We start from the raw sequence: 17,907 nt of genomic DNA on the forward strand, positions 1-17,907 counted from the left end.
CCTTTAGAAAAAACCATAGTGGTGCATGTAATTAAACTTTTTATATTATTTTTTTCAAAAAGTATCATGTTTTTTTATTTTTTTTTTAAAAGCCAAATCGTTTGCTCCCCACTCTATTTAGTCTTTGCCCTAGTGCTGGCAGGCTATTGTGTGAAAAATTTGACGTAGGGCTCCCCCTAATTTAATTGAACCAGCACTAGGCAAACCAGCCGGGGTGATACGCCGTTTGGGTCCCACGGCCATAATGACTAAACACCCACGGACTGTTCAGCGCTGGCCTGGATTCCCTAGGGATTGTGGTCCGCTGAAAAATGTAAGCGGGCCACCCCTCTAGGGACACCCAGGCCAGTGCCGATAGCACTAGGGCTCTTCCTACTACCCCTGGGCTATGGGTAGTAGGGTAATAAATGGGGATTTTGGATAAAAAAAAAAAAAAAAAATTTGATTTGTGGAACTACATGTCCCAGCCAGCCATGTTGTCCTAAATAGTGTGGGCATGCTGCTACTTGTCTAACTACAAGCACCAGCGTACCCATAGCACCCAGGGCATGTTTGCACTTGTAGTAGAACCACAAGTGCCAACATGCTCTTACACCCACGGTTGGCTGTGATCTGTAGTTCCACAAAGCAAAATGTTAAATAAAAGCACAACACCCTCATTCCAACCACAAATCTTTATTAAAAATAATAAAACCCCAAGAAATACAGTAAACACCCTTATGTACACCATAGATTTTAATAAATAAAAAAAAAATACTCACCATGGACGAAATCCTCAGTTTTATGATGCTTTACTTACACACACTCATTTACGCAAAGTCCCAACAAATATTTTTACCTTCGAAGAAAGGTCCGGCTTGCCCACTGTCCCACAAATATTTGTACCTTACAAATGTCCATGCTTGGCCAGTGTTCAAATGTTTGTAAATTTAAAAAAATTTACCTCCTTGTAAAATCTTTAATTCTGCTGTACAGGGGGGGCCATTGTTGCTTGCAGTGCTGGGGCCCTTCTTCATTGCAGTGTGGGGGCCCATTCTCTTGTGCAGTGCTGGGGCCCTTCTTGATTGCAGTGTAGGGGCCCAATCTCCTTTGCAGTGCTGGGGCCATTCTTGATTGCATTAATTTACTTTTATTTTTTTATAGTAAAATGAGTGCCTTAACCACTCCTCATTTCAAACTCGCTAGGACCAATAATAGAGCGCGAGGGGGTGCATGCAAAAAAACAATTGAATTGAGGGTTTTGTTTTTTTTTAAACACGCGCTCGAACAGGAAAAAAACAAACGCGTTTTTTTTGGTTTTTTTTCCGAGTGCGAAATTTTAACGCATCTCGCTAACAATTGAATACCCCCCTGTATGTATAATCTTTCAGAAATGATTCTAAATTTGGACAAAATACTGTCAACATCTAATAAAGTTAGCCCCACGTTCGAGGCGTTGGCGCCTTGACGACTCCCTTTTGTTGGTACAATCGGCCCAACAAGAAATTAAAGACGCAATCAAAGAATATTTTGATCTAAACACTTCAGAGGATATTACCCCGGGCATTTTATGGGAAGCCCATAAGGCTACCATTCGAGGTAGACTGATTAGCAAATCCTCCACAGCCAGAAAATTAGCATCCCAAGAAATTATTTCCCTTGAGACCAAGTTAACCTCCCTCCTTGCCCAGCACAAAGCTCATCCTTCCTCGACATTACAAACACAAATTTCTGCAGTAAGAGGTCAGCTAAATGCAATTCTCTCTCGTAGAGCAGCTAACACTCTCAAAAAGTTAAATCAGCAATTTTACGAAAAGGCTGACAAAGCTGACTCAATGCTCGCCAACAAACTTCAGCAGAAAAAATCTCGAGGACAGATTACAAAACTTAAAAAAGTCTCCTAACTCGCAGCCTATGTATGACCCGGTGCAAATTGCTCAAGAATTTCATGATTATTACAAAGCACTATACAATCTCCCCGAGACTTCATCCTCTGTTGAATCTCTTGACTCAGAACTTACATCTTTTCTATCATCACTCGCTCTACCACATCTTTCGGACGCTGATGCCACTTTCTTGAATGCGGACATCACCCAAATAGAAACGATCTCAGCGATAAAAGCAATGAAATCGTCATCGGCTCCTGGCCCGGACGGATTCACAGCGCAATATTATAAAAAAATTTCTAAAGACTTTGCCCCACATACGACAGATTTTTTTAACAACATCTTAAAAAGTTCACCTTTTAACGAGGCGACGACTTTGGCCACTATCGTTGTTATACCAAAACCAGATAAGGATCCTACCTCCTGTTCCAGTTATAGACCTATCTCTCTATTAAACGTGGACCTTAAAATCTATGCCAAAATTTTAGCGACCCGCTTGAACACCCTTCTCCCCTCCCTGATCCACCCAGACCAGGTTGGATTTATACCAGGCCGACAAGCTATAGATAACACCAGACGGCCTATTAGCTTTGTATCAGTCCCCTAGAGCAACGGTGGTGGCCAACGGAGTCGCTTCCCCCCCATTTTCAATTTCTAACGGGAAGCGGCAGGGATGCCCACTATCCCCTTTAATCTTTGCCCTGTTAATTGAACCATTAGCGGCAAAGATCCGATCTAACGGGGCGATACATGGAATTAAAACAGGGAAATCCGAACATAAAATATCATTATACGCCGACGACGTGCTTTTGACTCTCTCGGACCCCACTATTTCTCTCCCCCCCCCCCCCCCCTTCTCGCAGACATCAAAACCTACAGTTATATTTCGGGATACAAAGTCAATCCTCAAAAAACAGAAACTCTTGATTTCTATCTCACAGATAGTATGAGATCTTCTCTTACTCAAAAATTCCCCTTTAAATGGCACCAAAAAGAGATAGAATACATGGGTATTTATATAACTAAACAATATAATCAGCTTTTCCAAGCTAATTACCCAAAACTATTATCCCAAATTAAATCTGACTTAGAAACCTGGAGTAAGAATCTCATTTCCTGGATTGGACGCATCAATTCAGCCAAAATGAACATTTTACACAGGTTACTATATCTTTTTTAAGCCCTTCCCGTACGCATCCCCCCGTATGTCTTCAAATTCTTACAACACTACACGTCACAATTTATTTGGAGTGGGAAGCGCCTAAGAGTACGGCTTCTTGTTCTACAAAGATCGACACGGGACGGTGACTTGGGGGTCCCCAATTTTAGGAACTATTTTTTGGCAGCGCAACTTGCCCAATGTATTTTGTGGAATTCCTCAGGCTCCCCCAGAGTCTGGGTCTCGATTGAAGCTGGGAGCCTGGGTATTTCTTCCCCCTCCTCTCTCCTGTGGCTCCCTCGCACTAAGCGTCCTCGGTCCGCTACTTATCACCCAATTGTATCACATTCGCTTTCAATCTGGGACCGAACACAAAGTTTAATCTCGCCCCGGCTCCTAGTCCAATCATCCCTCTCTTTGACAACCCAGATTTTCCACCAGGTCGTATAGCCTCATCCTTTGAATTTTGGAAAAGGAATGATGTTTATTATCTTAATGATATCACTAAAGACGCTTCTTTTCCCTCATTCGCAGACATAAAAACCAAATTTATTATTCCCAACACCTTCTTTTTTCAGTACTTAGAAATTTTCACTCCACCACTAAATTAACTTTAAGAATCAGGCCTTTGACCTCATTCGAATCACTTTTTCTCCGGCGATCCTCTACCAATGGCCTTATATCTTGATTATATTGGGAACTGAGAGTCCCTAACTTAGACATCCAAGACTCCCATGAGCGAGCCTGGGAGGAAGATTTGGAAGGCCCCTTGGATAGAGAGGATTGGGATGAAATAAAGTCTAACACGGCCTCTAGCTCAATCTGTGTGAAGCTGAAAGAAAACGCCTATAAGCTTCTTTATCCATGGTACCTGGTCCCAACCAAATTGCAAAAAATCTTCCCGGACACATCCAGCTCATGCTGGAGAGGATGTTCGTCGGAAGGGTCCTTCCTCCATATTTGGTGGCAGTGCCCCAAGCTTGCCCCATTCTGGTTGGAGCTAAGGGACTTCGCGTCTCAGATTCTGCAGGTTGACATCCCATTCTCTCCTAGGTTTTTCCTTCTCCCACTTGGATTTCCATCTGCTACTACACATCAAACCAAAATGTTCCGCCATATAGTTTCTGCAGCGCTGTGTCAAATTGCCACTAATTGGAAACATCCACCATGCCTACTCTGAAGGCAATTATCAATAGAGTCTGGCACTCATACAAAATTGAGTTTATGACATGCATACTGCGTAATACTTCTAAATCATTTAACAAAATTTGGGCACCGTGGATGTCATTTTTTCAAGTTCAAACTCCTTTTGCCATTTGACTCCCCTGCAATATTCCACTTGATACCCTTCCTCGATTCTTTACCGCCTCCCCTCCCTTGCCTTCCCCTTCTTTCTTTCTTCTTCCCTTCTCCTGCTTTGCCCCTCTTTTTCCTCTATTGGCGGTTTTGCCACACCGCCCCCCCCCCCCCTAGTCTAACTGGCTTATCTCTCCCTGACCAACTTCTCTTTTCTCTGTTTCCTCTCTCTTCTTTCCCTACAATTAAAATTTGGTCAATATCATGTTTCTGTTCTGTATGATATACACTGAATGTATAGGTCCTTGAACTTGTTTGACTTGATTGTTACGGATACTATATTGGACTGATGCTTGTTTGTGACCTTTCAAAAATAAAAACTTTAAAAAAAAAAAAAAATACTGTCAACATCTGATGTTATTAATAAAACGTATTTTAAAAAAATAAATAAATACTGTATTTGGTTTGTAAAAATCAGGGCAAGTAGTACATTAATAGCATAGTTTTACTGTAAGGTAAAATGTTGTTATTTTTATTTGTTTTATGTTTTTTTAAACCGTCCTTTTTCCTAAAAAAAAGAATAAAAATATAGAAAATTATTAATAATCATCTAATACCCAGCCACAAACAGTCCATAGCAGCGATATAGACTGGTTTACACCTGTACCCCTCCCTTTCTAGTTAGGAAAATATATATATATATATATATTTAGATGAAAGCAGTGAAAACCACAAGCTCTTCCTGTGTTACAATTCTTTGCTGGCATACTGAGAACTGTGACGCTCACAACTTGAATGAGACAAAGACGGGTTCTTATGCAGAATATCAAACAAATCCATGTACTTCATATCAAAATAACACATATGAATTGCCACTGTCTATACTTAATGATTTAGAGTGTGCATACTGGGCCTGATTCATTAAGGAAAATAAAAAAGCAAATAAAATGAGTAACTTTGCACCTGGGCAAAACCATGTTGCATTGGAGGGGAGGGGGAGGTAACTTTAAAATGTGATGACAGATTTATAGTTTGGGTAAGGCATGTCCTAGATCAACTTTTAATGTCAGTAAAAATAAAGCTATCTAGTATTTGCATCCTACACGAAAAAGCAGCCAGTATTTTCCTTATGTACAAAATAATAAAATAATAAATAAATAATAAAAATAATAAAAAATTACTAATTTTCTTGCTTTGCTTTCCGTAATGAATTAGGCCCACTGAGCGCAATGTGGTTTGTTTTAAAATGCACGCAAATCGGGTATACGTGCGCCCGAATTCAACAAGGAACGGATGTGAGGGTACGTACGGTGATGAGTTCGGCTGTAGGTCTGCTGTGCCCTACTACTAAGTTACTGCAGGATAGGTCCTATACCTATGTGGAATATTAAATCAAGAGAGAACGCACAGAAAAAAACCCACAAGAACTAATTAATGTCAGCCGTTAATAATATAGGCATTAATGATAACAACATTAAAAAATAAAATGCATTTTTTTTACAAAGAAATACATTTGTTAGGATGCTGTGAATGTCTACTGTACATAAGATATATTTTTGCAATGGCTCCTGTTTACAAACACATGTTATAGCATGCATACGAGTAACTGACACTTAGACTAGACCTGTAGTTGGAGCAAGAGATACGGCTGAAAAACAAGAACCAGAACGATGGCGAGAGCTTGGATTGGACACTGCTGCGTGTGCTCGAGATTGGCACGCCCTTACTGTCCCGTGACTACGTGTACACGTACCCTTCCCCGCCCCTCCCTGAAATCCCGTTGCGCTCGAAGATGTGAACATTGTGCAGCGTATGAGCCCGTTCTGGGAGAGTAATTTTGACTTCTCCTAAGGAACATATTTCAAGATCTGTGCAGTTCAAAGTACACTCTTACTCTGCTGCACCTGCACGTTAACGCCCTGATCCCCCCATCCAGGTGAACGGAGCCACAAGTGCAAAATAAGGCACCAATATGCATCTATATGTTGCCCACATGCCCTTACTGCCAAATCTATTGTAAGTCAGGAATAAAAAAAAACAGGTATCTGAAAATGTTGCTGTCTTTAAAAATAAAACATTAACTTCTTCGTATGGCTGCAGTTCAGTTTTAAAGTCTGAAAAAATCTGAGACATTTAACATTTTGGCTACATATTTAAACTGATGCCTTTTTTGGCGTTGTACAACGCCCACCCACTGGCACTTAGGGCACCTTTCATGTCGGCATCTTAAGAAATCCCCACAGGAGAGCAAATGTAAGAGACAGGAAATTCACAGTGTAGGAGGAAATCTCAGTGTTGAAATGGAGATACTGTAACTGAACACAATCATTCAGCGACTGTTCGCTGCTTAATGTCAAAATGTTATGCGTTAAGGTCTTCCAGGAAGATCCAACATTCAGACAGCAAGAAGAATGGCAGCTGTAGAGCAAATATGTCTTTTTATTTTGTAATTGTGTTTTTTATTGCAGTAATTTTTTAAAACAAACAAAAAAACAAGCAAAGAACAACTGACGTATGTTATGCTAACAAGCATTTGCATAGCTGTGTCAGATTAAAAAAGTAGAGATGTTGCCTATAGCAACCAATCAGATTCTAGCTGTCATTTATTTAGTACATTCTATAAAATGACAGCTGGAATCTGATTGGTTGCTATGGGCAACATCTCCACTTTTTCAAACCCGCAGTTTAGTAAATATACCACTTAGAATTTTTCTGCTGCATCTATCTAATAGTGTAGGTTATTGTTGCACCTTTTTTTTTTTTTAGAATTGATCGACTGTTTATTCTGATTTTTGAACCAGACCACTGAGTGTACTTCTTGCAACGAGTTCCGTGCCCGTCACAATATAAAGTGATGGCGTGAAATTAGGAGGTTATCTCAAGCAGGCTGTCCCATCGACCTGCAGTGCTCATCTTGGTTTTTTTCAGCTGGGAAACTAAATATCAGAGAGACATTGTGCGGAGACCTCGAATGTCACTGTACCATTGTCTGGCGACCCCAAAAGTGGTGGTCCCCAAAAGAATTGATTGCATTTCTGACCATCAGGGGACTCTGAATTATTCTGATGCTCCACTTGGTTGTCCACCAAAACAAATAAAGGCAACAAATTATATTTTCCTTTTGTGACACAAGGGGTAGATTTATTAAACTTTCTAAAATGGAAAAGTGCAGGAGTTGCCCATAGCAACCAATCAGATTCTAGCTATCATTAATCTACTACATTCTACAGAATGATAGCTAGAATCTGATTGGTTGCTATGGGCAACACTTATACGTTCCATTTTTTAGAGTGTTTGATAAATCTACCCCAAGTTGAGATTAACTCTGATAGATGGGACATAGCAACAGGCTGTCAAATTGCTGGATTGCTGGACAGACAGCTGGTTTTATTGCAGGATCAGGCGTCTACGGCTCCTCAGTTTGAGGTCAACTCATCCACTGCTTCCTCTCCAGCCGTGATTGGGTGTGCGTGTGGCCAAAGAGGGGATCATCATAAACAACCATATACACTGGCCAATAACATTCCTTGCACAAAGACAGTTTGGATAACACACTTTCCATTCAATTAAGCATCTGTCTTACTGACATGTGTCCAGATGCTTAGAACAGCGTTAGCATTTCACCCAGTGGAGGAAGTTTCGAGATTGAGTTCAATTCCCGACCACGGCCTTATCTGTGTAGCGTTTGTAAGTTCTCTCCGTGTTTGCATGGGTTTCCTCCGGGTGCTCCGGTTTCCTCCCACACTCAAAAAACATACTGGTAGGTTAATTGTCCTCTCTCAAAATTGACCCTAGTCTCTCTCTTTCTTGGTTACTGTATGTTAGTGAATTTAGACTGTAAGCTCCAATGGGGCAGGGACTGATGTGAGTTTTCTGTAGAGTGCTGCAGAATTAGTGGCGCTATATAAACAGATGATGATGATTTAGGGCCTGATCCATTAAAGAAAGTTAAGCAAAATAATTTAGTACGTTTTCTTACTCAAGTTTTCTGGACAGAACCATGTTACAATGCAAGGGGTGTTATTTTGCACATAAGTTCAATACTGGCTGTTTTATTTCATGAAGTACACAAATACTTGATAGCTTTATTTTTACACTGAAATTTAAAGTTGATCTAGGACATGCCCTACCCCAACTATAAATCTGTCCTCACATTTTAAATTTCCCTCCCCCTCCAATGCAACATGGTTTAGCCTTACCGACTTACTTTTGCTTAACTTTCCTTAATGAATCAGGCCCTTACACCATAAACATTTCTACATATATATTTGTTTTAATGTGACATCTATGGACCAATGCTTCGGACATGAAGTTTATCGTGTATTGTTGTGACATACCGCCGTACATCTGAACTCAGCTCAGCACAAATAAGGGAAGAGAAAATAATTTGATGTCACAATCACAAGTTTTGGAGTCTCACAAAAGGTCTTATTAAATATAATTGTAAATTTTGTTACCATTGAGGAGAAAAGCAGCATAAGATGGAAAGGTTAGATATGTGTATTTTCACTATGTTACAGGATATCCTTGGGCTATTTATATAATTGTGATGTTGAAGATGAAATACCATATGAAGAAAGCAGTCTGATAGTACTGTAGGTAGAGCGAAGGATCTGTGATCCCAAGGGCTTGCACTCGTCTGCTCTTCACACGGGTGGCCGTGTAATCCGCAGGTCAAACACCAGAAAATAATGCATGCTAGTGTGTTCGCACCGTAATTAATTATCCCAAAAACTTAATTATTTGCTGACTGGCATCTTGCACCACATGGAAAGCATTGTGAGAAGATTATCCCAAAACTGTCCACTCATTGTTATTATGTCTCTAGCGGTCTATCCAGTACTAATATGGTTATAAGGCGCCACAGAGATTGCAGCGCCACTTTAACTTCCAATGCCTTCCAAAAACTGAACACAACCGCGGCTAATAAATGCCTTAATACAGTGATCAAGAAACAGGGGTAAATGACCCCAAATGGGGTAAAAATGAAATTCCTGGGGTTGATGCTGGCAATTCACATGCTGTCATTGGATTGTAGACCCCTTTAAATGTGAAAATGCTGTTGTACTGGAAGGTCCTCAAGGGTTGGCAGAGGCACTTCTTGAGCTTCGATACAATAATGAAGCACGTTTTGCATTTGAAAACAAAGCAGATCTGTCATATATTTGGATGTCAACAGCTACAAAGGCATCAAAATTGCACACGAGGAGGCAGTCAAAAAGCTGCTGCCTTTTGCAACAACCTACCTTTGCGAACAAGGATTTTCCACTCTAACGAACATAAAAACAAAGCAGAGAAATCAATTGGACGCTGAAGACTGTATCCAAATTGCTCTGACATCAAAATGCCCCAATATTGATGCTCTCGTATCAAAAACGAAGCAACATCATTTCTCCAAAACCTGAAGTTTTGAAGTTGAAGCTTTCAAAGAAACTTTCAATAGATTCAATAAAATTTTGAATTCCAATAATTAATAATATATGATTTCCTTCCTTTCAAATCAAGGCGGTAACGTCGGCGTATCTAAATATATTTGGGGGTAAATACAAGAGAAAATTTGATCTGATGTTAGTGACAAAGCCACTGGATTAGAAAGGTTAATAATTGTGACCTTGTGTATAATTTCTACAACCTCAGATCACAAAGGACGGTTGGAATTTGGCATAACCACAACACATATTGAAGAGTTCCGAGTTTGTTGGAACGCGTCCCAACGTTCTATTGAGCCGGACGACTACACGCTCTGGGGGGTGGTGGGTAACCAGACCACCTAGAAAGAATTTTATAACTGTTCTGGCACATGTTGCCAGCAATTAAACATTTGCCTGAAAGAGGAACACTTCAACCATTGTGACCTAATCTCTCTCCTCCGTTCTCCTTTGCAGCCCTCAGTGAACAGGGGAAGTGATACATTTTAGGGTTATTGAGCAAGATAGATCATTAATAGCCATGATAAATCAATATAGTGCAGTACAAAAAAGCACAGACGATTGGGTGCACAAGGTTTCCACCAATAGGAGAGGTCTATAGCTGTCCTAATCTGATAGCACTTTATTGAATAAAACAGGAAGCTTTCAAAGCTGGTATTTTGAGTTGTAAGTCACTGACCATTTCCCTAAATACTGGGTGTAGAGGAGGGCTATTTTTCTTAGGTAAAGGTCAATCAGTGTTCAGAAAGTTGGTGGAAGAATATGAACTGTGAGGGTAGAACTGGGAATAGGGGCTGACTCAGAAGTGTCGATATGGGACATATTTTGCATAAAGTCGCTCTGTGCATGCGCCACGTCCAGTTCATCGACTACAAAGGACCCTACTACAGCCTATGATTTCAGGGACAATGAGTCAATGTACAGTAAGCATAAGCAAACCAAGGGGGTGTTTCCTAGTGCCTGTAAACTCCCCTCCAAGCCTGGGGCATTGTATAATTCAAGTGGCTGAACCCTGCCCCTGCTTCACACAGCTCGAAGAGAGAGAGCTGCGTGCACCTAACAGTAGTGCACGCAGCATTGCCCATGTATATTATGGGGATAGAAAGAGTTGGAGACCAGCCAAGCACTGTCTAAAATTATAACCACACCCCCATGCATGCTGGTCACACCCACTGGCGGCCTGGCATGGAAACGCCTCTGTAAATGCTTCGTTTGCCCCTGGTAAGGGCGTGCCAAACTCAAGCTTTGGGCATATCTAAGGTACGTATTTTTCTGTTATATCACTTGCTCCAGGGCAGATGTAATTGCTGATTACTAGTGATGATGGCTGTATGTGTATGATATAATATGCTTGCAATCAGGTGCAACTGTAAAAATGTATTTATGTACAGTAGACATTCATAACATCCTAATAAATGTATTTTATGGGAGGATATTTTTTAATGTAACATCTTTTATTTAATCTCTATTATCAGGTGACATTTTTTTCTTTGCACTCTTTCGGAACTTTATATGCCACATACCGTATATATTGGACGTACCCTGCAGTATACCGTCTATCAGTAGAGCAGACGTATCTTTACAACAGCTCCTTGTTGAATACAGATGCGCGTACGCCCTACATACATCGGTTTAGCACACCTCAATGAATCAGACCTCTGTCTTTCTTGGTGTGTATGTTAGAGCATTTAGATTGTAAGCTCCAGTGGTGCAGGGACTGATGCGAGCGAGTTCTCTGTACAGCGCTGCGGAATTAGTGGCGCTATATAAATAAATGATGATTAGACCCCACAATGTTTGATTGGAGTTCTCTATGTCCACTTTCTCAGACAGACTGAGGAGAAAGCTGTACTCCATATCACTGTTGCATCTTGTTCATTCTTCGCCATCTTTCACTACGTACTTATCTTGGCCTTTTTGGCAATTATACAAAACTATCTAGTTATCAGTTATGTACTATCCAATGACTTAAAAAAAAATGTAAAAAAAATAAATAGGAAGTCTCCAAACTGTTCTGGAGACAGAGTCACCTCATGTCAAATTGAATCTGCTCCTAAGCATTTAAACCAGCTTATACCTTCCATGAGATGAAGCCCTTAAATAAAGCAGAATGGAAATTAGAGCACACCCCAGTACTACAAACATTCTAGCGTGCTCTGCTAGAACTCTAACACAGGAGGTGGATACATGACTGACCAAACAAATCTCTGCACCTGGTCTGCAAGGAACTCAATGTGAATACCTGCCTTCCACAAGGAGCATCAGAGTACTTCCCTGTTGACAACCACCACCAGCTACCCCTTACCACCTTTGCCCATACCCTTGCTTCTTCCCCCCTTATATCTGACCTTCCCTATAACCAATTTGTAATCTTTCCATACAGTTACAAACATCTTTACCAATTAGCATTTATGTTAGTTTGAACATTGATCTATTTTAAAGTGTGATCATGACTGTACTCCACACATTTTGATAGCCAAATAAAGTCGTTTTAAAAAACAAAAAAAAAAAAAAACGGTTAGAACAAAAGTCTTGTTACTAGGTTATGACTTTGAAGCGTTTTAGAACTCTTGAAACAGACAGTACGCTCTTTTGAACTAAAAGGTAGTTTAATACATGTGCAACAAGGTTAAATTCATTGCATCTCACAGAAACCTAAACCTATATATTTACAATCCAATGCATGATGTTACTGGAGTCCACAACTGTGAGAATTAAGACACAGGATAAATAGATTACAGCTCCCATAAAACCATGGTTACTGACTACATAAGCAAGGTAGAAACTGCACTTCAAACACTGCGGTGCCAAGCGCCACCTTGTGTTAGGGGTAGATTATGGGTTTGTCGTCATCCTGTTTTAAGAACATATTTCGCCATAGCACTTGCCAATCATGGTAGGTTAGACTATAGTTTTAAAATAAACTTTAGTCACGACAACCCCTATGCAAACGGTTATCATGAGATGTCTGTAGAAAGGGATCATCTTTAAATGCCCAGTAGCTATATTGGCAACCAGAGATTTATATCTTCCATCATGCTTTGTCAGCCAACAATTATTCACAACGTAAAAATTAAACACATTGCTTGTTCTCAGGACGATTGTTGGTTCAAGGTTTTTTTGTGCAGCATATTGTAAAAATATTTGATAAAATGTTGACTTAAAGATTCCAAGTAGAAGCCAGCTACAGAGAATCTTTATCCAACCAATAAAAAAAAAAAGTAAAAGAAAAAACAAACAAACAAAAAACTAACAAATAAGGTTATAGGCAAGTCGATGGTCACCACTCAAGGGGCATCCCAAATTGCATGGGTGGGCTGTATGTCATAAACATAGGGTACGCTGGCATGTTCATAGGTGGAAGGTATCCCAGGGCGGGCATTGGGTAACCCATGTAGGGGAAACGCTGTGGCTGGTAGTACGGTGCTGGTAAGTGGTGTGGATTGTACGTCCGCGTCTGTTGCCTCTGCGCCGATCTTCGTTTTTCAAACCAGTCGCTAACTTGCTGTTGAGTAAACGAGAACATGTTAACCAGTTGAAAGCTCCGACAACCAGAAGAATATTTTCTATACTGCTCTAAAGCGACCACTTTTCCTGGGGTACACACAAGAGAGTCCACTAAAGAGACGTCACAGCAGTAGGACCTTAATGGAAGAAGTCTTTAGAATAGAAGCTGGTAGTGTAGGCTTAACCCACCCTAACCGGACACCAAAATACAACCCAAAGTCTGCATGATTAGATTTGGGAATAATTTGCAGCTTTTCAAACACTGAACAGTACGAGATTCACACGACTTCTAGTAGAGGCCTGGCCAGCCTGAGGCTCTTCAGGTGTTAAACTACAAGCCCCAGCATGCTTTGCCAGTAGTCAGCTGATAGCTGGCAGGGCATGCTGGAACTTGTAGTTTAACACCAGTAGAGCCACCGGTTGACCAGATCTGTTCTAGCGAGGCCAATAAACTACCCAACGGTCAACCCAGGTTTCCATTCTGTTCAGCCAGATCGAATTTGGATTATACTGCTCAATAATTAGGAGGGTTAATGCGCAATATTTGATACTCTGTGTGGAAGGGGGTCTGCAACACTCTTGTCCTTTTCATAGACAAACACACCCCACGTGTAGTTAGCTGAAGCCGTCTCACCTGTTGAGTCAAACGGAGCTGATTTGCAATGTGGGCAACTTGTTGTTCATCTGGATAAACAGTGCGGCTGTAGTACCTCTCCAGCAGAGAATTTATGATCTCTTCAAAAGTCATCCCTCCCGTCACGGTGTAGGCTTGTCTCTTCGCACGCTGGTTGATGTTGGAAAGAATGAATGAGTGTGGGGTTCAACGGAAATTTACTCTTCTCTAATTACTAGAGAAGTTACACCAGATTACAGCAGCTTTAATACATCCCACCAGTTTGATCATTTATGGTCCAGCTTCTTCTAAGGGACTATACCTCTGAAGACAAGCAGCTAACGAAGTAGAGTGCATGTGATGCCGCTCAATAGCCACACAAAGTTCTGGACACCAGACCACCCTCTTCATTCTAGATGTACACAATACATGGATGATGGCTAAACACTACTCAAATACAACCACATGACCAATCGCTGGATCTGTATGTGTCGTTGTACAGCCTGAGGGAGTATTGCCTATGATAGCCATTAATTTTAGGGATGTAGCAGATGCTTAAGGACCCATATCTGGATTGCTATTACACTTATGGCCAACAAGAATATTTCGTTTAGGAGAGTTTATTTGAAGTTATTTATCGCAATACCAAGTCAGTAATGTTTAACAGATGCAAAACGAATGGTAAATATCTTTAACCATGATGTATGGATCAGTCATATATGACCACCACACGGAGAATACATCATACATATATATGTGGAAAAATGCTTATAAGTCATCCCACTGGAGTGGTCAGGAAGGGGGAGGGGCTTTCTAAGAGTTACCCCCAAAAAATTGATTTCACATCAATACCCCAAAGAAAAAACTGGGGGTATATTTACTAAACTGCAGGTTTGAAGAAGTAGAGATGTTGCCTATAGCAACCAATCAGATTCTAGCTGTCATTTTGTAGAATGTACTAAATAAATGACAGCTAGAATCTGATTGGTCGCTATAGGCAACATCTCTACTTCAAGCATGCAGTTTAGTAAATAGACCCCTAGAAGTTTTAGTAAGACATCTTCTAGGTACCACACCAAGGATAAAAGGTGTAAAGGACAGGTCAAGTAGTTTAGTAAAGAGTCTAATCTATCAGACAGTTAAGACAACAGATGAAGTTCGATCCACTAGAGCCATTGTGCTACAAAATGGGGTGGCCTTAAGTTTCTTCTTAACCTGCAAGGCTACCGGCATTGTATAGTGACGCTGCAGGTCAGCATTAGGTTGAGAGATTCACATCAAAGCACCACACAAGGGTAGAAGTTGGGGAGATGGGGTACCTGATAAGGTGACAGTACCCTTCTACCATCCCTGAGAAATGCCTCACTACTGTAGTAACCTAGGTTTCTTATGCTAGAAAAAAAATAAAAAAGTATATATATGTATATCTATATCATGGTGGCTCAGTGGTCAGCACTTCTGCCTCACTGCACTGGGGTCATGAGTTAAATTCCAGATCATGGCCTTATCTATGTGGAATTTGTATGTTCTCCCCATGTTTCTGTTGGTTTCATCCGGGTGCTCCGGTTACCTCCCACAATCATACTAGTAGGTTAATTGGCTGCTATTAAATTGACCTTAGTCTCTTGGTGGGTGGGTGTGTATATGTGTATGTGTATGTGTATGTGTGTATGGGGATTTAGACTAAGCTCCATTGGGGCAGGGACTGATGTGAATGAGTTCTCTGTACAGCGCTGCGGATTTAGTGGCGCTACATAAATTTATTAATATAAAGTTGTGATTGTTTAGGATTATAAAGTGTCTGTATTTTCAAAAGCTTCTCTCATCACTTAGTAGTTTTGAAAATGTTAGACATGGCACATCATGATTTTGAAGAAAAGCCTCTATTTGTAAATTATATAGATTTGAAACTTCTGCAATTTCTTAGGAAGATTATCTGGGTAAAGGAGGGGAAGAGAATCATTGTATCAGATTCTCACTGAATGCTTCTATTTGGTAATGAAAGATTTCTAACCACCACCCAGAGTTCTATTCAAGCTAGATTGTCCCCATTTGTCAGTATTCTACAAAATACATAATACTTTCTGTATTTAGATTGATACCTCTGCAAACTGGAACTGTCCAGGGAAGTTAAGGACAGTTGACATTTAGGTCAGTAGTTCTTAGCAACAGGCTACATTTCCACAACTATTCACATACCACAAGACAGCTGCCTCCACTGTGCAGGTGACCAATCCACTAACGGGGAAACATTTATTGATTTACTAGTATGTATACTAACAAAAAGCCATATTAATCATTTTTATTTTTTTTTGGGTTGTTTTGCCAAGGTAAAAAAAATCCTGCAGGGTTTCAAACGGTACAGTGGGCACATTATGACATAGCATAGTTTACATATACTCCAACAAACCCTAAACATTTAAGAAAAGCAGCACTATTTACTTTAAGATGAGGAATTTAGATCGAACAGCATTAAAAAACAAACTTGAGAAAATTCCATTGTGCAGGGTTGCCCTGAACAGCAGATGCACTCTGCAGCTTTAAAGGGGTGAGATAATCACATTAAGCATAGACAAAGCCATAAAAGCTATTCTGAATATACTACAAGTTTTATTTTTAAATCATGAGCATCACTGACTCTAGGGTCAAAGCAACACACCAGAACACAGAGCCTGTATGACTTTAGGGAAGGGCCTGGTTTAGTTTAACATAGTATATTTGAAATAGTGGGTACTGACCTTTCTTCTGACACCACCTGTAGAACTTGAGACACTAGTACATTGTTTTTTGGGGGTCACGGTGGAGGAAGTGCTGGCACAGCAGCCCTCACTGCTAGCGGAGTAACTATTCTCAGGGTTGTTGGTGTCCGGGCTGGAACTGGAGACCCCCAAATTGAACAGCTCATCGGAGGCCTGTGCGGCGGATGAATCTGCACCAACCCTGGGTGAGGTCTGCAGATCCGGTAAAACGTCACTGAAAGAGCTGTTTAATGCATAAGATAGAGAAGCAGTGGGTGAAGCAGCGGGTGGCACAGCCAGGCTCTCAGGCACGGGTGGCACAGCCAGGCTCTCAGGCACGGGTGGCACAGCCAGGCTCTCAGGCACAGCCAGGCTCTCAGGCACAGCCAGGCTCCCTGGCACAGGAGACACAGCCACACTCCCTGGCACAGCCAGGCTCCCTGGCACAGCCACACTCCCTGGCACAGGTGGCACAGCCACACTCCCTGGCACAGCCAGGCTCCCTGGCACAGGAGACACAGCCAAACTCCCTGGCACAGCCACACTCCCTGGCACAGGTGGCACAGCCACACTCCCTGGCACAGGTGGCACAGCCACACTCCCTGGCACAGCCAGGCTCCCTGGCACAGCCACACTCCCTGGCACAGGTGGCACAGCCACACTCTCTTTCTTGTTCTCCCTGGCGACATGCTGTTCCTGGAAACACTTGTGATTCAGTGGATACACTAATCCCACAGGTTCCATCTGAGTGGCAGTCCAGTATGGAGGTACAGGGCTCCAACTATACACTGGTTCAGGGACCTGTCCAACGGGAAGCAGGCATCCTAAAGTAGGACCTGGGTAGATCTGCTGGGGGATACCATACTGACCGCCAGCATATGGTCCAGGGATATTGGACTGGACACCATCACTCTGCACCAGACCAGGAGCAAAGGCATAGGATAAAAAGTTCAGGGGGTTACACAGAGAGTAATCCATCAGCAAAGCCTCTTATTTGTCACAACAGCACACAGCCCTGGTTTAGTCTTTGGCAGATTTCTCCAAACAACACCAGTGACCCACAGAAGATCACATCGGTTATATATAGGGTACAGGACAACCACTCTGAGCAGCTTCAAATAATTGAGTTAATTGCTCCTGTCAATCTGTGAATGGTCAAACTAAATTATCTATCTGTGGTGAACATTTAGCACTGATTACAGGTCCTCTGTTGCCAAACAGAACAGACACATTCCTTATGCACAATAAACTATATGACTTACAGTCATTTCATATAAGTTTACAAGGAAAACAGAGATTT

At 41.3% G+C, this 17,907-nt stretch overlaps 1 protein-coding gene across 1 annotated transcript; it reads right to left on the reverse strand.

Moving 5' to 3' along the window:
* Window positions 1-12,339: 12,339 nt before the first annotated feature.
* On the reverse strand, window positions 12,340-17,642 carry LOC142101705 (uncharacterized). Its single transcript, XM_075186090.1, has 3 exons — window positions 16,608-17,642; window positions 13,891-14,040; window positions 12,340-13,254 (listed from the first exon to the last, which is right to left on the reverse strand). Exons 1-3 carry the CDS (start codon window positions 17,583-17,585, stop codon window positions 13,030-13,032), a joined length of 1,353 nt encoding a protein of 450 aa, XP_075042191.1. The 5' UTR covers window positions 17,586-17,642; the 3' UTR covers window positions 12,340-13,029.
* Between the last annotated feature and the right edge of the window lie 265 nt (window positions 17,643-17,907).

Source organism: Mixophyes fleayi, chromosome 9, assembly GCF_038048845.1.
Source record: "Mixophyes fleayi isolate aMixFle1 chromosome 9, aMixFle1.hap1, whole genome shotgun sequence".
Taxonomy (NCBI): Eukaryota; Metazoa; Chordata; class Amphibia; order Anura; family Limnodynastidae; genus Mixophyes; species Mixophyes fleayi.

Bases quoted from the DNA above. Each gene is read 5' to 3' on its own strand.
- LOC142101705 (XM_075186090.1), bottom strand. From the start codon at position 17,585: ATGGATTACTCTCTGTGTAACCCCCTGAACTTTTTATCCTATGCCTTT. The intron at 14,041-16,607 runs GTCAGTACCCAC...AACATCAACCAG, and splicing joins CAGGTGGTGTCAGAAGAAAG to CGTGCGAAGAGACAAGCCTA. The intron at 13,255-13,890 runs GTGAGACGGCTT...TTTACTCAACAG, and splicing joins AGCTCCGTTTGACTCAACAG to CAAGTTAGCGACTGGTTTGA.